The sequence below is a fragment of the Mya arenaria genome, chromosome 12, assembly GCF_026914265.1.
Source record: "Mya arenaria isolate MELC-2E11 chromosome 12, ASM2691426v1".
NCBI lineage: Eukaryota > Metazoa > Mollusca > Bivalvia > Myida > Myidae > Mya > Mya arenaria.
Window position 1 is genome coordinate 68,876,950 of NC_069133.1, and position 25,196 is coordinate 68,902,145.

General features: G+C 35.0%; 2 protein-coding genes across 5 annotated transcripts; both read left to right on the forward strand.

Annotated features, from left to right (window-relative positions):
- The first annotated feature begins 2,657 nt into the window (after window positions 1-2,657).
- LOC128210251 (protein fem-1 homolog C-like) lies at window positions 2,658-10,819 on the forward strand. Of its 2 annotated transcripts, none has more exons than XM_052914470.1 (4): window positions 2,658-2,688; window positions 5,537-5,614; window positions 5,991-6,168; window positions 7,783-10,819. In XM_052914470.1, exons 2-4 carry the CDS (start codon window positions 5,537-5,539, stop codon window positions 9,471-9,473), a joined length of 1,947 nt encoding a protein of 648 aa, XP_052770430.1. In that variant the 5' UTR covers window positions 2,658-2,688; the 3' UTR covers window positions 9,474-10,819. The 2 variants fall into 2 exon arrangements, with proteins under 2 accessions (XP_052770430.1, XP_052770429.1); XM_052914469.1 differs by having other exon boundaries at window positions 2,668-3,018.
- Window positions 10,820-13,925: 3,106 nt separating this feature from the next.
- LOC128212183 (serine/threonine-protein phosphatase 6 regulatory ankyrin repeat subunit B-like) lies at window positions 13,926-24,115 on the forward strand. Of its 3 annotated transcripts, none has more exons than XM_052917495.1 (6): window positions 13,926-13,960; window positions 17,011-17,140; window positions 17,574-17,680; window positions 18,235-18,349; window positions 18,815-18,941; window positions 19,493-24,115. In XM_052917495.1, exons 2-6 carry the CDS (start codon window positions 17,017-17,019, stop codon window positions 19,995-19,997), a joined length of 978 nt encoding a protein of 325 aa, XP_052773455.1. In that variant the 5' UTR covers window positions 13,926-13,960; window positions 17,011-17,016; the 3' UTR covers window positions 19,998-24,115. The 3 variants fall into 3 exon arrangements, with proteins under 3 accessions (XP_052773455.1, XP_052773456.1, XP_052773457.1); XM_052917496.1 differs by lacking the exon at window positions 13,926-13,960 and adding an exon at window positions 14,161-14,254; XM_052917497.1 differs by lacking the exon at window positions 13,926-13,960 and adding an exon at window positions 14,215-14,298.
- The last annotated feature ends 1,081 nt before the right edge of the window (window positions 24,116-25,196 follow it).

Genomic DNA, 25,196 nt, shown 5'->3' on the forward strand with positions numbered 1-25,196 from the left:
GCTATCGAATTTAAACAATTCCTCCAAGAAGTTTTCAAGTTATACATTATTGTTTCCCCATAAAGGGAGCCTGTTCGAAGAAATAGTACCTAAGCGTATAAGCAAATTGGAAAAGTATATGGAAAAACACCTACAATGTGAGGTGAAATGCATAAAAAGGGGTCAAGGGGAGGTAGCTTTGCAACATTAATGAGCCCAAGAATTAAAATTCTTTAGCAATACACAATTTCACTTTTCCATCTATTTATGTCCCAAATTTATTGGCTTAGTACAACATTTGTTCAAATGCTATCGAAGTATATTTATATATATCAATGTTCCGAGTCTAATTTGAAAAAAAAATAGATTTAAAGCACAAGATGAAATAACAATCAACTGACCAAGCGGTATTATTCCTGCACTGTTAAGAACTTTGCATTGTCGTCTATCAATGTTCAAGTGTCATGCAGTTCCCAGGGGCGACTCCAGGATTCGACGTTAGAGGGCGGCGTAACTTAAGTTCGTTACCTTTTACTTGCGCCTCTTCCTCCGAACCGAAAACAAATATTCGGATTAAAAAGTTGGCGGGGTTGTTTGAGGGTACTCCCTGCAGAAAATATTAACACTTTCTAGTCCGAAATGGTCTTTCGTATATTGAAATGAAAAGTAAACGTGGACGATTTCAGGGGATGGGGCGCTAGTGGTATCTTACATTGGTTTCTGAGTCTATGCCTTGTTTAAAGAAAATCAAAGTATAAATGGCCATGGCATAACTCGGCAATAATGATATCAAGAAGAAGAAGAAGAAGAAGAAGAAGAAGAAGAAGAAGAAGAAGAAGAAGAAGAAGAAGAAGAATGAGAAGAAGATTTCACTATTTCTTCACCATTTAAAATGACACATAACGCAGTCTACGCCGCTTGTAAATAAACGGAGCCCCGCATTCGGTCTTTTACCAGTGATTGATTGAGAGTTTATTTTCTTAAAACATTTCGACAAAACTTTTCACAAAACGGCCGTCTGACGGAGCATTGTCAAAAAAATATTTTGGAAACAGGTTTGGCGAAGTGTTTGACATGCCAAGAAATACCAGCCAATTTGTCCACTTTTCATTTCTACACGAGAGTCAATTTCAGCTACACATTAACCCCTAATTGACCGAGAATCTGACCATGTGTTTAACCATGTTATCATATCTAGGGAGTTGCTGTAGTTCGGGTCAAGATTTGGAAGAATGTATTTAATTTTGCCCAGAAAGACGTGAAGAAGTATCAAATGTTAGACATAATTACTGAATACTTAATTTAGTAAAACTTATTATTTACTTATTCTTAAACAAAAATATGTTGTTTTTAATGAGTAACATTATTTTTTTAGACATATGACAGATGTTAATGAAAATGGTATGCTTAACCAACCGTTTTATTTGGAATGAAAATATACGTCGTTAAATTAAACGACTTGATTACGGTATTGTTCTATAAGAGGCTATTAGGATTTGGCCGGCGTGAGGAAAATATTTAGCTGTTGGGGAACTAAGAAATATAGTTAGTACATTTGTACTTGATGTTTTCAATCTTTAAACATAATTCAAGAGTGTGGTTTAGATAGTTAAATATTGTTATCAAGGAGATTGTTCATAAATAATATCAAAGATGTAATGCTTAGCTTAGTTAATTAATAATTATACTTGTATAGTTAAGAAAATCATGTCAATACTTAATTATAAACTATTATTGAAATTTTTGTTTTATTTTTGACAAGTGTCGTAATAAACAAAATGAGATGAAGCGTTAAACCTAAGAAACATGCACTATAGAAAGATTTTTCCGAAAAATGACCAAAATCATTGCTCCCCTGAATTTCATGCTGGTCGTAATGGCCATTAAATGAAATGAATTAGCTGTTACAGCAGATAACTGATAAAAATTACATGGAGAACCAAGTCAGCCCTTTAACCCTAAGCACAAAACCACTGAATGGAACATAATGCATATGCTGCTAAAATCCAGGTATATGCTGGCATACAGGGGTTTCCTTCTTAATCGAAAATAGGATAGGATTTCTTGGCATGTGAAAATAATCACCTTATCAAACTCCGGTAATTAAACGAAGGCGGGGCTTTTTAAGCAACATAGACTGTCCTTTGTTTCTTTTAAAATTGTGTGGTAAAAGAAAAGTTATCTTTGATTAAAGATGATCCATTCTTAAACAAACAAATGCACTCACAAAATCTTATAAATATTTATGTTTGAGAAAAGGAACAATAAGTAAACCAATAATCATTGAATACACATTCAGCGGCCAGATTGCATTATAATGGAAACAACCAATGTATATAAACGTTTAGAAATAGAAATAAATAAGGGTCAATAGAAAGCTTCTTTTGACACCTTATGTATAGGACCGTTCCTTATACTGCTACTTTGTACTGCTATATGTATTCAATAATACAGAACAGAAGACTTTGGATTAATAGTTCTCAGGTTTCCAGGTTTTGTTCACAACAATTTTTCTATTCGGAATTCCTCGGTTTGTTTTCGATAAAATTGGCCGAGGAGCTCTGAATGGTAGATTGGCGTTGAGGAAGAGATCTCTGCTCGTAAAGGGAGATCACTGCGTAGTTCTCGTAGTGTTGTGTGTCACAATATGCTATTTTCACAAATGTATATTATATCAAAAAAATTATATGGCCGTTTGTGGTGTAAAAAGTTAGTTTTCCTTTACAAATTAGCGTTAAAACAACATAAATGACTAAAAACTATTAATTATCGAGTACTTGTACAATTTCATCATCGCTTAAACTGATTGACACTGACAGCATCCCTACATTTCCGGAATTTCTTGGATAGGGACCTCCCTTTTTAACCAGATACTGTGCATCCGAATGACAATAGATAAATTTCAATGGAATGCTATTTATTTAAAATATTGGATATCCAATATTCCCAGAGACCACCAATTTAGGACTCCAAAGCTAAAAAAATCCTTAAACAGACTGTACTTGAGTGGAGTTACTCCTGTGGTAGACCTGGGAAAAGGTATTATTTTCGTTTAGACTACTGTACTTTTAATCTGCTTTTTATGCCCCCACAAAGTGGCGGCATATAGGGTTGCCCTTGTCCGTACGTACGTACGTACGTACGTACGTACGTACGTACGTACGTATATGACTTGTAACTTACGTACGTACGTACGTACGTACGTCCCGAAGATTGTTTCCGATCTAATTCTTGAAAACCGTTTGTCCAATCCTCACCAAACTTTAAACACATGTTTGTGACCATAATATCTTGATCAAGTTCGATAGTCATGGAAATCGCTTTAGTCATTTAGGAGTTACGGCCCTTTTTTGCCAAAAATTCCCGAAGATTGTTTCCGATCTAATTCTTGAAAACCGTTTGTCCAATCCTCACCAAACTTTAAACACATGTTTGTGACCATAATATCTTGATCAAGTTCGATAGTCATGGAAATCGCTTTAGTCATTTAGGAGTTACGGCCCTTTTTTGCCAAAAATACTTCAAAAATATATGTTTCCAATCTAATTCTTGAAAAGTATATGTCCAATCCTCACCAAACTTTACATACATGATTGTGACCATAATATCTTGATCAAGTTCGATAGCCATGGAAATCGCTTTTGTCATTTAGGAGTTACGGCTCTTTATTTGCAAAAAAAGACTTGAAAAATACGTCCCGAAGATTGTTTCCGATCTAATTCTTGAAAACTGTTTGTCCAATCCTCACCAAACTTTTAACACATGTTTGTGACCATAATATCTTGATCAAGTTCGATAGCCATGGAAATCGCTTTAATCATTTAGGAGTTAGGGCCCTCAGATTATCCTGAATAATCATTATGGCTTATTTTCTGTGACAAAAAATCGAAGTGGGGGCATCCGTGTCCTATGGACACATTTCTAGTTGCAACTATTTTGACTATCAGTTTTTTATTACTCTTTTTCTTAAGTGTCTCTTAGGCCTCTGGTCTAGAGCAGCAGATCTTTCACAGGTTTAACCTCTTTTACTTGCTTTGCTATGTGATATGTGCTTATTTAACAATGCTCAAAATTATTTTACAGCTTTCTTACCATGATAGTGTGGTTCAACATGTATACTATTGTTATAGTCGGTTCAAAAGCGCTTGTCGCTTATGTTAAAATAAAATTGATGTTATCTTATCTTATCTTAAATGTGCACCCTGTATGGGACTTAAACCCATGACTGCCAGAACACTAGCACAGTGCTCTAACCAAATGAGCTAACCTGTCAGTTTGTTCTAACCCACATTCACTACACTCCACCCCCATTAACGTTTTAGTCAGACTACTGCCATTTATCGCTGCCACCATTGTGGTATTCCATAATATAAATAAGTATAGTATAATATAATAATAATTATAACTTAATATAAATAAGTATAAAAATCTAAATAATATACTTTATAAAGTATTCCCTAACAGATATGGTTCAAACCCAGCTTAATCCTAGAAAATGATATATGGGACTTTATTATGAGTTCACAGCACACCCAGCTTAATCCTAGAGAATGATAAATGGGACTTTATTATGAGTTCACAGCACGTCTGGTTTGTACAACAGCTGATCTCCAACTCCCCAAAATATGCGAACCGTGACATCAGCACTTCTTGGGAAAACAGGTCAAAAAAAGCACTGGAATAACACTCAAATTATCAAATCTTTCAAATCATTGTACCTGCACCAATCTGGGCAGTATGGTCCACCAATCTGAGCTATTCCAGTACATCATTTGTCTTTATAGACGTCTATTTTAGATTCTCAAGTACTATAATAATTTTTTTAAATATTTTTACTTAAAAATTGTGGTGTCTGTGTTATTACACAAGGGTACAGGATAATAGTCAATAACATGGCTAAATGATAGTTTTTCAGTGGAATAAGCTCACAAAGTTGTTATGAATCAAGTAAGCATAAGCACGGACCTTTAAACCAGTTTATAGGTCCGTGGCATTAGTAAGGTATAGAAAACTGAAATGCCAAGGAAGAGATTTCTATTAGGGCATGCTGGAGTGTTTATCATTAGGAGTGTTAAAACTAAGATACTGAGGGCTGGAACCCTTCAACAAAATTAATGTTGATATTTGCTCAAATATTGTCTATGAAGTCCATGATTTTGAATAGCGTTACTAGTAAACTGTTCCAACAAAAGGCTTACAAGTTAAGTTATCCTTTTGTTTGTGTATAAGACCTTGTTGAGGTGTGAATTTGTTGTCATTTTCCTTGACTGAACTGGCATGTGTTCGCTCCCAACTAAAACCAGATTTTTTTTGTATACTCTTAAGTGTATTTTTTTCTGCAATTTCAGTATCAAAGTGTAAAATAATTATAATATTAAATATAGGTATTTTCAGATGCATAACTGGGGTGTGGGGGATTTGGTGCCAAAACATGAGCGAGTCTCTTTAAGGACAAATACAGTATACAAGATACTGACAGACAAAATAAATGTCTTCATTTGGTACCTATATATACTAGTTCATTATATATATAGTTATACCATAACTATGTTTACAGATGGCGCTGTGCAAGATTCCTGACACAGGTGGCATAGACTACAATCTTCTCTCATCCATTGTACACAACTGTGTCCAGGTGCAGTATTCAGTATTAACTTTTAAGGAAAACCATTCTTTTTTACCACAATTGTAATTACTGATATTCCCAGATTGGTCAATATATGAGTTAATTCAGTAGAAAATACTACATAAAGCTACTATTATGATAGTATAAATAAATTTATAATTTTGGTTCGTTTTTCTGAAGGTATATGGGTCTGATTACTTATTCATTATACCATTACTTACTGTTGTCCATGACACATTCAATGTTTATTAAACATGGATATATTTAATTCAATGTCCAATCTTGATCTTGTTTAGACCATGTTTTGCCATTTACTACGATGTACAATCATGATTTTGAATGTTTCATATTGCCATTTATCAAGCATATAATCTCCTTAATCCAGGAAGACAAGCTGAGTAAACTTCGAGCAACGTTATCTAAGCGGACACGGGAACAGCGCCGGCAAATTGTAAACCAGAAGGTGAATGGAAACACCCCGCTGTTTACTGCCTGTCAGCAAGGCAAGGTGCACTTTGTCAACTACCTGCTGGATGACTGTGGAGCTGATATTGAGATTAAAGGTTGGTTTGAAATCTTAATGATTATGATGACTGGATGCTTTGCTGTGTTTTTGAACACCTGTTTTAAAGAAATGGGCCGTATTATAGCTTAACCTGAGTCGTACGGATGGGTGGGCATGCTGCATCCAGTTTGATGTCCCCTCAATAATTTAAGGAACCTTTGTCCAATCACCACACACTTGGATCCAAATATGTATTGGCATAACATCTCGGACAAGATCAATAACCAGCCAGATCACTGTTTTCACTTGAGAGTTATTGCCCTTTAATTATAGAAATTACCTTAAATCAGTCTTGTCCGATCAATAACTTTCGAAGCCTTTGTCCAATCAACACCACATTTGGTCAGAATGTGTATGGGCATAATATCTCAGACAAATTCGTTAACCAATCATATTGCTCTTTAGTTAAAGAAATTACATAATATTGGTTTTGCCAACTCAATAACTTAAGAATCCCTTGTCCAATCATCATCAAATTTGGTTTAATAGAATATGTATGGGAATTATATCTTGAAAAAGTTTGTTAACCAGCTATATCGCTTGAGTCATTCAAGAGTAATCAACCTTTGATTATATAAATTACCTAAAATCAGTCTTGTCTGATCAATTTCCTAAGAAGCTTTTGTTCAATCATCACCAAATTACATCAGAATGTGTATTGGCAAAATACCTTAATCAGATTCGATAATTGGCCATTTCGCCTCACTCCAAAGTTATGACCCTTGAAGTGGCAAAAACAGGCTTTACAGTGTCCACTCTTTAATTATGCTAAATGTACAATCACTTACCAGTATCACCAAACTTGGTGTCCTATAATTAGGACGGGTAATTTTGTGACAGTGGGCGCTCTTGTTAGAGTTTTCTTAAGATAAAAGAAGCCTCATATAGGGACAATTATGGTAATGTGAAACACCATGTATATTTGGTGTAAATCATGTAAAATAGTCCTTGGCAAAAATCACGAAAATAGTTCACATGAAACTTTCGTACCAGTGACAGCACCCATAATTTTATGTGTAACAAGGACGTAACTCTGGTCTAATGTAAGCCTTTTCTGTGCTTTTGTTACATTCTTGTTGTATAGTCATCCAAAAAATCATCTTATTATTAAAGAAACTTTTAAGATGTAGTGGTGTGATCTATAGATGTATCAGCCAATGGACCAATCATGGCAATGTCATTCTGGGAAGGGAGTATTATATCTTCCTTGTCTTACGATGCTTTTTTTCTTTTGTTGATAACTCATCCGTGCATGATGAGTCATGGAATTGTTGAACTGTCTTTTTTTCATAGGCTAATTATTGTCAGGCACAAATAATTTCTTCATTGATTGTTGATGCATCCAAAAGTGTGTAACATTGATTAATGTTATCAAGGATCGTGATGGAGTTTGGAGCAGGGAAATGTTTTATGCAAAAAAGGGTATTTTTTCCCCAAGAAATTACTTTTTTTCCTGCGGTTATTTACTGTTAACCAAACTCTTTCTTTAGGTTAGATAACAAGATTTATGCTCAGTCTGATGGTTGTGAAATACTTAAGTCCAATGGTGCATTGAGCAGATTTGAAAATGAATCACTGTGACATATTATCCACATGCTGTGTGTTATTGCAGGAATCTACGAGGTCCAGGAGGAGCAAACCCGGCATGAGGTTACGCCTCTGTGGTGTGCCGCAGTTGCAAATAAGCTGGACATCGTCCAAACCCTGGTACGCCATGGGGCCAACCTTAACACACCCTCGGATACCGAGTCCACGCCCATACGTTCGGCATGTTTCATGACGAACATACCCGTGATTAAGTTCCTTGTTGAACATGGAGCTGATATACACAAGCCGAATGTGAATGGTGGAACATGTCTGATCAATGCTGTCCAAAGTGCTCATTTATGTATGTTTCTGATTAACAAAGGTGCTGATGTTAATGCTGTAGATAATTCCAAGAACACCGCGCTTCATTATGCTATACGGGAGGGAGTTGTTGAGTCTGTGAAGGTGTTATTGAAGCGTAAAGCTAATCCCAGTATGAAAAATGATATGGGAGATGATGCTTTGCAGTCAGCGGCTTCGAGAGGGAATGTAGAAATTATAGACATTATTGCCAGCATGGTTGGTATGAGACTTGAGGACAAAATTAATGCTTATGAGTTAGCTGGTGCTTGTCACTTAGATGAAAAAAATGACATGGCTTCTGCATTGAAACTCTGGAGAAAAGCGATGGAAATGAGATACAGTGATAAAAATAGTCTGGTGTTAAAGGTCTTACCATCTGAGAAAAAGAAAGTGTACAATTTCGCCAAAGAGCCAGAAAATATGAAAGAGCTTGAAGCTCTGGCTGATCCTGAAGAAATATACATGCAGACATTGTTGATACGGGAGAGAATTCTTGGTCCCAATCACAAGGATGCGGTGTTTGGTTTGATGTATCGTGGGGCGGTGTATGCTGATTCCCACAGGTATCAGAGGTGTGCAGACTTGTGGAAATATGCTTACACCCTTAGATACAAGCAAGATGAACCTCTCAACCATGACTGTCTCTTCACTGTTCAGGCTCTTGTGAAATTTTTCTGGGAGGTTCAGATGGAGCAAGACAACAACAACACTGATGAAAAGATACAGTTTTACGATGCACTTGATGTGATAGAAATTTTAACAGACCAGATCCTCGCTGCTAAGGATTATGTTGCCAAAAGTGCCACAAAATCAGAGGATCAAAATACCTTGTCAGAGTTTCAGCTCCTTCTTCAGCTTTACCTTCACATGATTCACCTGTTTACTCGCCTTGAATGCAATCAAGAAGAAAAATACAAGTTTATGACATTTGTACACCGGATGGTTCAGGAGGACCCTCACTGTGGTAATGGACAGACGCTCCTACATCTCGCTGTCGACCCAATGATTTCCCTCACAGGAGATGAGTTTTACTCTAACTTTCCCTCCTTAGATGTTATCCAGGTCTTGGTAACATGTGGGGCAAGAGTTAATGCTCAGTGTGAAAAGGGAAATACTCCATTGCTTGATTGTGCTAAGCGCCATTTTGAAGTTGGCACAAGATTCGACGATAACGAAATCAGCATTATACAGTTCCTGATAAATGTCGGGTCTCACGTGGATATCATGAATGAGGAAGGCCTAACTGCTAACAGGTTTCTGGCCAAGTCAACAGAGTTAAGCCACAGCTCAATGAAATACTTATCCCTTAAATGTTTGGCCTCGACAGAGATAATGAAACAAGGCATACCGTTTGAGAATGAAATCCCATTTTCCCTTGTAACTTTTGTGAAATTACATGGGAAAAAATGTTGACATTGTGATGGCCTTAAATCTTAACCCTTGTAATCAGTTATTTTTAAAGTTCTGTGGTAAACTGTTACTTGTATAAAAGCAATTTAATAAGATAAAAAAATGATATGGAAAAGAACGTAGCTATCTTCATCATTCACTTTCTCATCAAAGAAAGATAACTGCATGTTTTTGAGAAAAAAAAATGATAGCAAGGATCTTTGAAGGAAAAAAGAAGAAATGCCCCCAGTATTTCTTAGGTTTCTTAATTTCAATATGCAATTTTATTTAAACGAGGTATAATTTTAATTGATAAAATCGTCAAAATAAAGACTTGATTGAACAAACCCAATTCTAACTCTGGTGTGTTGCATCATTTTATTTAACAAGCCCGGCTTTTTAAAATCTGGATTTTGAACAACCCCGAAAAGCATTCCACAAGTGCAGGACTTGTGGCTGTTGTGGGCTTGTGATTTTTTGATTACTGACTATTCTATCAAATTTATATCTTAATAATACTTCAAAATTATAACGGTAATGCTCTTTTGTGTTCTGAAAATATCCTTTGTCTTAAGTTCATATGATGAACAATTATTTGAGGATTTCTTGGATTTGTATGGTTCTTATGTTTGAGTAAAGTCTAAAATAAATTCACAATGGAGAGATTGTTAAAATAAATCACAAGGCTCTGATTTCTTGAAATATCTTGTGCGTAACAGGTTTAAGTATCGTATTTTAGGCAAAATATTTTCGTAATCCTCATTTCATAAACCAAAATAGCTCATCATGATTATCATAAGAACTTTTCCTTTACAAGTCTAAACTCTGTAAATAGAGGAAAATACACATGTTAATACCAACACAAAAATAGCCAGCTTAGCTTGATTCTGTTTTAAGGGACTTAAAATTGTTCAGAAATTTGGGGCTATGATAGCTTTTATAATTATAAAAGTCCTGGAGTGAATGCTGTGAATGTACCACTATTGTGTTGTGAATCAGGTCATATATTACAAGTACATGTAGAGAATGGAACTAATCATTAATCAAAGCTCATCGCACACCCTCACTTGCCTTTAGTCATCCATGTTTGTAAGACATAATTTCTTTTCAGAAACTTATAAGAAGCATATGCTGTAAAAATTCAGTTTCATACCCATGTTCCTGCATAACATACTTTTTACATGAAATTGTATAATTGGTAAACAGATTTCAGTATAATTTTTACATTTTTGAAGTCAACAGCCAAGACTATTGCCTGTTTCTTTTGTTCCTGCTTTAGTCTGCTTTTATCTATGTCATAAAAGTGTAACTGTTTCATGTTTCATTCCATTTGTTAGCTGATACAATCTGTGTTAATATCATGAAATAAATTGTCATGAAAGTGATTCCTTTCTCAGTTTGGGTGAAGATTACAGACTAGCATACACTGAATAACAGCGTGTAACCATCCACATTCTACATATATTTTCAAAATGTTTCGTATAAATCAACTTAGTAATATGCTAAGGAACCGGAGGGGAGTCATATAATGATTTGTGTCTGTCAGTGTGTCCGTTAATACCATGGCTCAACCTTAACTTGTCACATATTACTAATATACCAACGTACGTCCAACTTTAGGTGTGCCAAATTATTTTAAAATCTGACTTTGATGACAAAGAACTTACACTATCATCAGTAAGGCTTATAAAGCCGCACATAGTTTGAAGGTTGTGACCTTGCCATCAAGGAAGAGACACGGGTCTTGGGCGCGTCACGTCCCCATTCTATGGTGGTCACTTTTGCCAAATAGTTATAAAGCCCGACATTGAATGACAAAGATATGGACCGGACATAACTTTTATCAGTAAGGCTAATATAGCAAAACAGTTCAGACTGTTGCTGTAACCTTGACATCGAAGGTAGGTCCACGTGTCTTTTGCGCGACAAATCATCATGCTATGGTGGTCACTTCTGTCAAATAATTTTAAAATCTAACCATGAATACGAATGATATGGATCGGACAAAAATGGGACAGACCGACCTACGGAAGGACATGACGCGCGTGATTCCTATATAGCCATTCACTTAGTTAATATGATAATAAAATTAACATTATTTTATGAAAATAACACCTGAAAGTACCCAACGATGAACCAGTGTACATGGATTTAACAATACTAAAAAAATCATCATTTATGTACACATATATACATAACAAGCATCAACAATCCTCACATTGCAACAGACATTTGCAATACAAATACAAGTTTTTATCGTTTGGGGGGAAATACTGAAATGTGTCATGTACAGAATCAGTAATGTATTCGTCTGTCGTTGGTTGTTTTATGCACCCGACGGACGGAATATAGTAATCTGTACGTCCATCCGGATGAACCCTGCTGATTTTGAGTTAAAAATCAAGGTCGTGGTGACCATTAACTGAAAATCCGTTTTCGATAAATAACTGAAGAATGCGGCGCCCACGGAACTTAAACATGGCGGGCAGGTTGGTCATGATCAGTAGATGAACAATTTTAAAATTGAGGTCGAGGTCATAATGAACATTTTTTTTATTTTAAGGCTAGTGGGCCAAGGTCCAGGGCAATGTGACATTGAGCTTAAATTTCATTTTTGATCAATAACTGAAGAATGCTGGGGGACCTCAAATAGACAGGTTGGTTATTACTAGCAGATGGGCCTTTTTGATTTTAAGGTCAGTGGGTCAAATGTCAAGGTTGTGGTGAAAATCGTTCAAAGGGTTATTTCGATCAATTACAAGGTCGGCTCCCAGTGTTTTCAAACTTGGTAGGTAGCTTGGTTATGGCTCAACTAACTCAAACTTGGCAGGCTGGCTGTCCATGACCAACAGATGAGCACTATATATAACGCTTTCGAAGCCAAGGGTAATGTTTGTGGTGAAAAATGTTTCCGGCCAATAACTGAAAAACGCTTGGTCCAGTGATCTCAAACTTGGTAGTCATGTTGTTCGTGTCCAGTAGATGAACCCTTACAATTTTAATGTCAGTGGGTCAAAGGATAAGGTCAATTACTGGTGAACATTTAGGTCTAGGAAACTCATATTTGTAAGCAGTTTGAACCCTACCAGTGGATGACCCCTATTAATAATGGATACTAGTATCTCAATACGATTTACATTACCACGGACCTTTGGTTTAGAAGCCCGTGACATGATAAAGTCATTAACGTTCATCATTCACCTAAAAATATTCAATGCTAGTTATTTTGTTTCTCCATCAAAGTTTACATTAAAAAATAATGTAGGAAAAAAATCTTTTACATTAGGTAAAGTGTTCACATACGTACATGTTCAATATTAATGCACAACATGCTCATTTTAAAATACAACCGACTTCAACCACTCCATCTAGCTGTGACTTATCATCTTTGTGTCCATTCGTTGCTTTTTAAAAAATAGTAGCGATCAATATTTCCAAACTGCATGTGTTAAATACTAAAGGCTATCTGTCCATATAGGCCCAAATACTAATGTCTGTCTGTTCAAACCTGGGGGCATTTGTCACATTCATGTGACAGCTACTGTTTGGTGCGTACCTTTTAAAGTATTTAAGTATTTAAAGTACCATCACGAATAGAGAGTGGACTGGAATTCCAGACAATAAAACAAGTAGGGGTATTATGTCAAAATTGCAGCCATAACTACATTTACTTTTATCAAACATACGAAATGTAGAGCACTGGCTTTTGCGATAACAGTATGAAAGTGCAGGTGCGGTGGCAATCAATTTGTGCCGTGTAACTACAGGAAATGTGCGCGTGTGGACGGGCCGTACTGCCTTGAAAACTAGTTGATGTCATCATTGTATTTAGTGGTTTTGAACAGTTTGGTTGCCAAAACATTTACGGGAATGACCGTAAAGTGATATGTTCGCATTACAGGTAATTAACAACCGTCTTGCCACTATGACAGTACTCGTGAACTGTACCTTGTTTGTTTTATGGACCTATCTAGTTCACAAACATTTTTCTATAAACCTCAATATCCCGTTTTAGAACTATTCCCATAAAAGCACATCAGCATTTAAATGGGTTAGTAATCTTACAGAAATGCAATGTTTTAAGTCTCTTAACACTCTTCTTTTGTATGAATTAACTTATGTAAATGAAAGAGGGTGCCGGGTTTTAGTCACCACGACCCCCACCCCACCCCTCCTCCGACTTCTCCACCTCTCTCCAACCTCCAACAATTACGGCATACAGCATTCGAACACAAAGTATTAAATCCGGGCGTATAAAAGAAAACGATATATACCTATGAAAATGAAAGGGGATTTCGGTATTTACCAGGGTTTCGGGATTTCGGTAATTCCACCGACCGTATTTGGTGCTCTTATCCATCTTACTTTTTGTAATTGTATGCATGAATATGAGAAACGGACTTTGTTAATAATTGTTCCAATATTGTACGTATTTAAAACTTTAATGCTTTTATTTCCGGCCGTTAATTTCCAGGTCACCACCTCATGTGATATAAGTTTTAATATGTTATGTATGTTTGTTATTCATGTTGGAAAATAACTCATTGAGCTTACGTTTCTTGTTTTCATACCCGACTTTAAATAAAGATTCTTGAATCTTGTATCTTTTTTATCTAAAATTTGCATTTCATTGTTAAACGTTTAACTGAAGATGAGTCGGACGTTATACTAGCGCGTTGCTGATTCCCGTACAATACAGTACGGGAAATAGCTTAGGGCTAGTACAATAACGTCGGATTTTTCGATAATCAACAAAAAGATGGAGGAAACATCTGTCAAATGTCAAAGAAGAGAACGTTAAAATTGTAAGACAACGAAGCATGCGTGGGGAGTTTGTTGCTTGACTTTAGTACGATAAATGTTTATGTTAAACTTACATCAATGCCCCATTTTGCGATTTATTTAAACAGTGATTTCCTGATGATGATTTTGGAAGCAAATTTTGGCGATTCTGCAGATTTTTAGAATTTCAATTACTATCTCATGTGTCTTTGTCGATGTTGGTTCACTTGTATAAAGTTAAGAGATGAAATAAGAAGCAGCAACAATTTGTGAATTATTGTTGCTATTTTTTTTTAAACATTAGACAATTAGATCTAGACTAATTCATGGCTTCCAGTTCCATGACCGTTCAACCCCAAGACTTTTCAACCCCTTCAAAAAACGAAGACTTTTCAACCCTTAGACTTTTCAACCCCTGTTTCAAAGACTTTTCAACCCCTACCTGTTTGGACTTTTCAACCCCTATATCGAAGACTTTTCAACCCCTAGTTGAAGTATTTTAATAGGAATATTGAAGACTTTTCAACCCCTAAATCAAAGACTTTTCAACCCCTACTATTTGATTTTTTTGTCATTCCTTTATTTTGCTTAAAACTTAACACATTGTTTGGAAAAAAGTTCGCTTGTTATTTTTACACTTTTAGAGCTCAAGTCAATTATAGCAATTAACACATTTTTATATTGAAATACATTAAAGATGTGTTTGTTTTATTTGTTATGTGCATTAAATTAAAATCATTTTATTTCTGTGTGTGTTTGATAGTTTAATATTTAAATAAAAAAAATATCATAAAGACGTCTATCAAATAATTAAACCTAGAAACCAATTTCGGTTATAAAACTTAATACAAATAAATTATCAAGCTTATCATAGTTGTCCATCCGGATTTTAAAACCTTGTACAACTAACTATCACTTTGAAGTTACTATAAACTGAATTAAAGGTGTATTATGTGCCTTAATCCTTTAGGAATTTATGACATGTGTCACACGTTTTGCCACTTAATGTGCCAGTGTCGGAACGTCCCCTTTATTCCATCCTTTAATTGCATAAAACAAATCAATATCGTTTTTACATGACATAAAACATTACAATATTTGTAAAATGCATATACATAATAAAATAATTAAATCGAATTAATTCTGTTCTGTTCATTATAAAACCATATAAATGTATCATAGTTATATAATATTATTCAAAACCTTATCAGTATTATCAGAGTTTAATAATTGTATAAATTTAAATTTACTTGGTCATAAAGATTAAAATTTATTGATGTATTTCTTCCTATACCATTTTATTGTGGAAAAGTGTGTATTGATAAAAGAAACATTCAATTGATAATAAATATATTATACATTCAAATACTTTTCAATTCAAACAAGTAATGTATTAAACGAAAAAGATCAGTGATGTTTAGATATCGTTTAATGGTGGTTTTGTATAATGGATTTTTTTATATTTTGTATATATTAATTATATATTCTGTTAGACCTGTTTGTTTTATTTTTATTCTTAATATATGCTTGATTTTGAAAATAAATTAAACAATTAATTGTTCGTTTTTGTGGTTATTGGTATTATTATAATATTAAGAAAGGTGTGAAGTTAAGGGGTTGAAAAGTCTTCGTTTTTTAGGGGTTGAAAAGTCTTTGATTTAGGGGGGGTTGAAAAGTCTTAGCACTTTTTTGGGTAAAAATGACAAAGGGGTTGAAAAGTCTTTGATTTCACAAATGATAAAGGGGTTGAAAAGTCTTGGGGTTGAAAAGTCTGACAGCCATTTGGTTTTAGCCTTTTAATGCTGGAACATATTTGCTTTTTTTATGCACCAGTCAATTTTTTTTCAGTCCTGCCAACCCGGTAAAATCCCCGCCTTGTGGGAACAAACTGCCAGTAAAACCCCCGTACCCCAGGGACATCCTGCATTAGGCCCATTCCCCACTATTTTCGGAGCGAAAACAAAACCAAGGCAGTGGCTTGGCACTGCAGCCACCTCGAAGCATGATAAGTTGTCATGTTAATGACCTAAGTTGTCATGTTAATGACCTTTTATCTGATAAACAGCTCAAAATATGGCTCTGAATCATACATTCTGGTGTATATGATAAAGATTGCTTTAAAACTGACCATTTTAGTAGATAACCCATTGGTCCTCCTTGCCTTTTGACCCGCAATTGACACCACAAAGGCTAGCTCAACAGTGAGGCTGTTGGAAGTGCCCTATGTGACTTACCAAATTACTCTGACACCATCAAAGTAAACCCAGTAAACACCAGAACACAAGCACGGCCCTTCATCAAAATGGGCTAACCAGTCGACTATTTCTCACCCACAGCAACTACACACAATACATTTATGTTTTAGACAGTGATAACTTTCCACTATATTTCATACAAGCTTCAGCCTTGAGGCTGTTGTTTCGCTACTGATTCGTCTTAGTATCTTCCACTCCCTGGGATCATAATAAGCAAATGGGAGTCTAAGAACCTTTGAAATATCTAGTCTAGGTGTTCAATAATGAGTCATTAAATTTATAGCTCCAGACTGTCATTCTCAGTAGTTAAGGCACTCTCAATTGACTTGTTTTTGAACAAAAGTCAACCTGTTTCTTTCTTATTAAGCAACTATAATATTATGAATATTGTCCATTGATTGTTTTATGGTATTGTTTTCAGCCTTCTTATTTCATATGACAATATGTCTTTTTTCTGAATGATACTTGCTTATTATTAAAACTGATAGTGGCACTTAAAAACCTTCCACATTCTTATGTTGCAGTGATCAATGGGTAACTCTAAGTCAACAAAGGTGGAGCATGTGTCCCTCCACATGCCACAGAAGGAGCGTGACCTTCACCTTGCTGTCATGGCCAATGACAGGGATGGGGTCCGGTCTCTCATCAGTGCAGGTACACATGTACATGTAAAACTATTCAAACTTCAATTTTGAAGTTCATGACAGTAAGTTGAAGAAAGTTGAGATTTTTAGGGCCTCAATGGTACTTTTAAAAAAAACCCTGACACAATCCCATCACTAGATTTAATTTCCACAGAAAATATGTGTATTTTGGCTTGTCTGAGCTGTAACTATATCAAACCACTGTATATAACTGAAGTGGATCTTAAAAAAGCTACTTGTAGAATATTATGAACATGTTTCTTGCATCTGATCATTTGAGTGTACAGATATGCTGTCAGAAATATAGATTTGTCAGGAGATGGTCATTATTTCAAATGTTAAATCAACCTTTTTCATCATTATTTATTTCTTAGTGGTCATGTTTATAAATGTATTTGCAGCATGGTTTTTAATAAATAATCACATGGTTATGTTGTGTACAGGGGCAGACATAAACTACCCGTGGAGTAACCCAGCCGTCCCCAGTGTGAAGGATAGCACCACTCCACTACTAGCTGCTGTGTCACTGAACCATGTAGAGATATCCATGGTAGGTTAAAGTAGTTGCTCTACATGTTGTGTACTGGGACAGACATAGACTAAGATTATCAAGAATGTACCCATAAAGTAACCCAGCCGTCCCCAGTGTAAAGGATAGCACCACTCCACTACTAGCTGCTGTGTCGTTGAACCATGTAGAGATATCCATGGTAGGTTCAAGTAGTCTCTCTACATGTTGTGTACTGGGACATAGACTAAGATTATCAAGAATGTACCCATAAAGTAACCCTTCAGTACCCAGTGTAATGGACAGCAAATGGGATATGGCATGTATGCCTGTGACTTAGGTTCTACTGAGGCTGCTGTTCTTTCATTGGTTGAAACCTACTAGATGTGTGTGGATGAATCTCCAAACTTGAGGGCCTCTGGTCATTTTAGGGATCTAATATAACTACTTATAATCTCATAAAATCTAATTTTGGGGGTCCCATGGATAGAAATAGGGTTTGTAGCCAGAAAATGTATCAGGAGCTCAGATTTTTGCATGGTCTTTGCCACATATGTATTCATCAACATGACCATGTACGGTACCTTTTTTTCCAGATTCTGTTGAAGGCGGGTGCAGACATCAACATGACTGACAGGAATGGCTGTACTCCGCTGTACAAGGCTGCGTATCATGGTCGACCTGTACTCGTAGACATTCTCACCAATCATGGTAATAATAACTTCCAAGTGTGAATGATCATGGAAAAAATAATTTTGAGTGGTGTAAAAATAACATCTGTGAAAATGGATCTACATGTTGAACTATTTGAAAAATTTGTGAATGACTTGAATCACCGAGGAGTTTTCGCTCTTAAATATATAAATTACGTAAAAACGATCTTGTCCAATCAATGACTTTAGAAGCTTTTGTCCAATCATCACCAAATTTGGACAAAATGTTTAAGAGCAAAATATCTTGGTCAGGTTCAATAATCAGCCATGTCATTTTATTCACTCCAGAGTAATGGCCCTTGAAATTGACCAAAAAATGTATGTAGTGTCTGCGTTCAAATTTGCCCAATGTTAACCAATTATCCCCATACTTGTCTTATAATAGGAGGGGTGTATTTCGTGACAGTTGGCCCACAGTGTTTTATATGACAATGTCTGATTAGCACTAATCTGTGCGTTGCAGGTGCAAACCTGAACAAGGCAGATAAGGATGGACAAACCCCGCTGTATATCTGTGTACAGAATGCTGTCATACACTCCAGCTATGCGACAGTGGAGATGCTTCTGGCTGCCGGGGCAAATGTTCATCAGTAAGTCATCTGTCAGTTTGTGTTGTTCACAAATGGTTCCCGCGGCTGTCTTGTGGGGCAACTCACCATCAGTAAGACTGCTGTCAGTTTGTGTTGATCACATAATATATGATGAGGGCCTCACTGTTGGCTGCCAAGACTTGTGTTCACCGGTAGGGTTGTTACCTGTTTGAAACTTAAGGTTAAATTGTTTTGGATTATAGCCTAATTTTGTACTCAAAGTTGTGCAACAAAAGTGAAGACCAACATGTTAGTTCACACTCTTAAGTACCCGGTAATGATTCTTATAAATAAAACACTGAACAATGTTAACTTGCTAACAATCAAGCTTTTTTTTTCATCTTGGAACATTTATTTGAAACTTTATTTGCAAAAAAACAGACTTGTGAATTTCATAGAGTAAATATTAAATTATGCATGATTTTTAAAAAATAAATCCATTGGATATGGATCAGAATATCTAACATGGCATGCATAGAAAAAAGTCTGACACTGAACTTTTTTTGTTTGTATGCGTGTATTTCCTGATTTTGATAATAAATACATTGCAGGAGTGATAGAAATGGCAAGTCTCCCATCCATGTAGCTGCTCACTGGAAAATCAAAGATATGATTCGGATCTTGGCTGGCCCCACCATGGTAAACAGAATTGACAACATGGGCCGCACCCCGTTGTACGTTTGTGTGAGCTCACTGAGCTGTGGTCTGTACAAGGAGGACTTGAAGTACCAGGTCCCCTGTATCAAACTGTTGTTCCACGCAAACTGTGACATGTTGAACCTTATGGACTGGCTAAAGATGAAGGGTCCCGGTATTCCCCCGGAGCTGCTCGCGAATGACGAGGAGTTCTTCGACTGGTACACAAAAAGTTTCAACTCTTCGCACTCTCTGAAGAATCTGTGTCGGAAAGTGATCCAGCAGAGAATGATTGAGGCTACGAAAGACAATTTCCTGAAAAAGATTCAATATCTTCCACTTCCATCAAAATTGCATGTGTACTTGTCACGTAAGATGTTCCTCATCCCGACCCCGACTGTCTTACACAATGAAATATGAGTCTTCATTGTCTATACATTTAGCAGTTGTCTCCTGTTCATGTCTACCTACATTTGGTTTTTATTTGATTCTTTTAAATTAGCTTTAAGATCATCTTATTTTAAGAATTGAAATGGTTAATTGGTGTGTATATAGTTCATTCATGAAAACCCTTGCGATATGACCATGTGCTGTGAATAAAGATTTTTACCTTTTAGCTTTACATACCCTAGATATTTTTAGATGCTTACTTATGGTACAAAAGGCTTTTTGGATTAGGTAGTGCTTGGTACAGTTTATAGAAAATGAGTTTTATTTTGATGTAAAAAGATTGCAATCTGATACAAGAGAATTTGAAAATGCAGACACTGTGGAATGATATTTTTACTTCATTTTACAGATTTTATGTTTTATCAATTTGCCAAGAAATGCGCTATCTTTTGATATCCAGATATTGAGGATTTCATATTAGATCTGACAATAAGATCTGAACTATATTTGATTAAGAGAAAAAAATCCAATTCGCTGGTTGATAAGATTTCCATACATGTCATATTCATACTGTTAACAGAATCTCATATATAAAATCTGAGAATGCAAAAACACTGCTTGCTTACATAGTAATTGGCTATGTCAATGCATTGGTATGGTTACCATTCATATGGTTATCATTTCTTTGTTAATTTGTTGTTGTTAAAATTAAACAAGAATTGTGTTTGTGTTCACTGATACATGTATCATTATATCCTTTCTAGATTTGTAATTTAATTTACTGATGGATCATGTTTTTATTGTGCTGAAATTAGAATGCTTTATTGACCTATAAAATTCATGCTGGTTTAAGAACACATGTTTTGGTCGATGTTGTCTTTTGTCACAAATAAATCAAACATTTTTAATGGCAATAGTGAATTCATTAATGTTATATTGGTTCACATATTTGACCTTATGGATGCACATGTGCTGAAGAGCATGCAGTGAATCTAAAGGGTTTATATTGCTGTAAAACAATCAATTGCTCACCATTTTCAGAAGATCTACAGTAATATCTCCATTTTCTATAAATCTGTGCCCAAGTGAACCACGCATGGGTTACACACCACCAATTTTTTACTTACAAATCTGGTCAAATTAGCCTCAAAAAGTAATATGCACAGGGTGTGCCTGATAGGACAAATACAGTTATTTAATATCCTTAATTGTTAAATATAGATTATTGAAATGTTATCGATTGAATGTACAATAGTTTTATTTTTACAGTGTTTTCATGTTATGGCAAATTGCTTTATTTAACTAAAATAAGTTTTGTTGATGTATTTTTGACAATTTATGTATGGAAAACTAGTGCAGTTAGCACATATATGTTTATGGCAAGTTATTTTGTCAGTGATAATTTTTTATGAAAGTTTAAAGTTGTTTGATTTTAAAATACTTCTCATAATGGCATTTTTTTCCTCCAAGTTCTAATACTTGTTACATGGTTATTGTTGAATGTTTAACTGTTATTCATATGACATGTCTCCCTATTGTTTGCACTCTTCCTTGTTTTTTTCTTTGTTACGTCTACTGATTAACTTTAAACATTTTTAAAGATTTTCTCCAATTACAAATGGTAGATGTATATGCGTCTGTCTGAGTTGCAGTGCAGGGGCACCCGCTCTGACTCATTTGGCTTAGTTGCCCTTGTGCAGAAGACGGTGACACCTGTGACAAAATTCAAACTTGTGTAAGAAATTCTTACGAACAATGCAACCACGAACATGCAGATATATGCTGATAGGCTAGGCTAATTGCATCTATCTTTATGGTGTTAAATTGTTTACTATGGTAAGAAATTTAAAATGTATTCAAGAACAATTTACATATTTGACACCATCATTTTTGCACTCAAAAATTACAAAAAAAGTATCAAGGTATTACTGTTAGTGCTTATGATTTAAATTAACTTTATACCACATGGGGTCGTTTCAATACATGATTTTAATCATAACTCCAATTAACTTTAATCTGTTTAAGCATCATAAATGGTAACAAATTGTTTGTGTTTATTTCTTCAACTTTTTGTTCATTTTGAACACTGCCATATGTTCAATTCACTCAAATATTCAGTAAAATAATGCAAATGTGACACTTGTAATAGTTTCCGTTTACGGCTAAAAACAAGTAGGAACATTATTGTAATGGCCCCCTGTCACTCAATTTTCATGTAAATAGTTATGCACAGAATGACATGATAGTTATAGTTCATTCTTCTAAAATCTTTAATAAAAGTTGCTTAAATTTTGTTCCTGCTATTGACTTTGAACATGTAGATTTGGTTGGGTGTAATATACTAGTCTTTAAGCTTTCTTTAGCTGGTGAATTTTACTTCTTTGTTGTTTGGATCAAGAAAGTAGATTGATTGTGTTGACAGTTTGTCTCGTAACTTAGGTAGTTTAGAATTGAATGTTGGCCAAAGTATACTGTTTAATGCAGTGAATATTTCATTCATACACTAGTTTTATGGCAACTTGCCATGATAGTGGTATAACTAATGAAAACATCCTATATGTGTCTAAAATGAGAATAAGTTTAGATATTTGATAAAATATGTATGGTGTTGCTACTTTTTATTGAAGTACTTAAAAGCGTCTAGACACCAGATGATATCATTGTAAGAAAAAAATAAAAAAATTGTCAAAGACAAACATAAAATTGATATGGTTGTGTACAATGCATTTAATCGTACTTTATCAATACTGATGTATCACATTGCTTACTACACATGTATCTTTCACATTTTTTTTTCAAATTTGAAATTTACTTGGGTTGTCGACCACGTAAATACTAGTAAATTTAAAAATAGTGTTGGTATATGTATCTGTGCTAATCACGTGACTTTCACATGCTTAATATATTACACACTATAAACAGGAAAAAACGTTGTGTTCAATTTTTTAATGGGTAAACTCAGCAGGGCAGCGACAAATAATTATTTTTATCATGTAAAGTGATTTTTTTATTGACCTCATACTAACTGGTATTAACAATTGTAGACTTGTTTTGATGATATATTGTATTTTGGAGTTTTGGGACCATCTGGTGTCTAGTCCCTTTAAGAGAGACCATTCATTTTTAATTGTTCCTTACCCAGTAATGTAGACAAAATTATTTTTGATTTTGATTTATTTCTACAAATTGTGTATGCTCAGAATTGCGGAAACCCCCATAAAACAAGGGAAAAACGTACTTCATCTATTCAGAATAGATGTTATCATGTATACAAATAACTGATGGGTGTAGTAGCATCTAACTGATGGGTGTAGTAGCATCTACATATATTTGCAGCTTGTTACACACACTTTTTTATGGAAAGGTGACAGTGTTGTGAATTCTGTATAGAATAATTTAGTGCAACTCCTTTTGGAGTAAGTAAATTAGATTAAATTTGCATTTCTTGAAAACGGTTTAATATTTTAGACACAGTTTTCGTTGTTCAAGACAAATGCACGTATGTGTTCATTAATTATGTGTTATAACTTTTGAAATTTAATGATTTGTTGTGCAATGGATGAAAATATTCTTTGAGTCCTTATTATGTTTATTATTTTATCAAAAAGCATTTTTAATCTTCACAGAGCCAATTGACCAGTCGCCAGTGGTCAATCAAAAAATCATTTGACCAATTACAGGATACATAAAAGTATATGGTTGCATTATCCAATGAATTAATTGAAAAAAAACCTTGATAAATGATCTTGACGAATTGCATTAATTGCTTTGGCGTCTGACCAACTCTGCCACCTGTGGTCTTTCCTGTAGATGATCTTATGGCTTTCTTACTTGTTCTTTTCTTGCTGTGGCACAATTCTTCCTCTTTATATAACCTGTAAGACCAGTCTTTTTGCTGAAGAGGCTATTGATGCAGTGTTGAATTAATAGTTAGCTAGCATTAAGGGGAAATTCCCATTTTTCTGTATTTTGAATTGTAAAAACTTTTCTGTTCATTGCAAGTGCTAATAATAGTTGAAATATTTCTAAACTTGATAATCCATGCATGTACTCTTTAACCAAAAGATTGGTCATTTATGTTAATGCAGGCCATTAACATATGCTTCTTTCAAGTTTTCAATGTTTTGAATTAAAAGTTTTTCATTTAATCAGTTTTGTTGTCATATAGCCCTACTATGTCCCTATTCATAGAGAGGGATCTCAATGGGACCTGTATCGCTTATGTTAACCTTTATCGCTAACATAAGCTTTGCTTCTAACAAATTTGGTAAGGAGTCACGCAATAACCAACGTCCACTTTATATTTATCTCTTAACGTTTTCTTTACGAACAATAAGCCCTCAGAAGAGCCAACCCGAAGTAATTCTAGAAATTTTGGCAATAATCTTGCAATATTTTGGTGAATGCCCTCAGAACGGCCTACCCTAGGGCATTCTAGAAATTTTGCAATAATCTTGCAATATTTTGGTGAATGCCCTCAGAAGGGCCAACCCTAAGGCATTCTAGAAATTTTTCAATAATCTTGCAATATGTTGGTGAATGCCCTCAGAACGGCCAACCCTACGGCATTCTAGAAATTTTGCAATAATCTTGCAATATTTTGGTGAATGCCAACAGCTTATAGGCTCACACTAACACAAGCTTATGTTGGAAGTGTTCTTATCTTGTTGGCTTGTTGGATACGAGTGATTTTGAAATTAAAGAATGCATATAGTTTAGCATTTACATTTGACCAAGTAACCTAGTTATTGTCCCTCCTGAGATACCCAGTTTCAAACTAATAAAAAAATCATCAAACAACCATTCTGAAGATTGGACCAGAATTATTGCGAAAAAATATAGCCCCAAAGTGTTCACAAAGCTTTGTTAAATATGACCCCATGCGACCTAGTTTCAAACTAATCCACAATTTCATTGAGGCAAAAATTCTGATTAAGTTTCATGAAAATTGGAGTAGATATATATTTCTGTCTGTTTGTTACCAAGGATTTCTCTAAGCTTTAACCGTATGACCTAGTTTTTGTGACCCACTTTCAAAGTCTACCAAGATTACATAAAGGGAAACATTCTGACCACAGTTTGAATGTTTGATCAATCAATACCAACCTTTGTTCTGGACTTCATTTTTTAATGATTTTTCCATGTGATCTAGTCTCTGACCCTCATGTGACCTAGTTTCAAATTAGTTGATTTCATCAAAGAAAACATTCCAATAAAATTTCATAAATA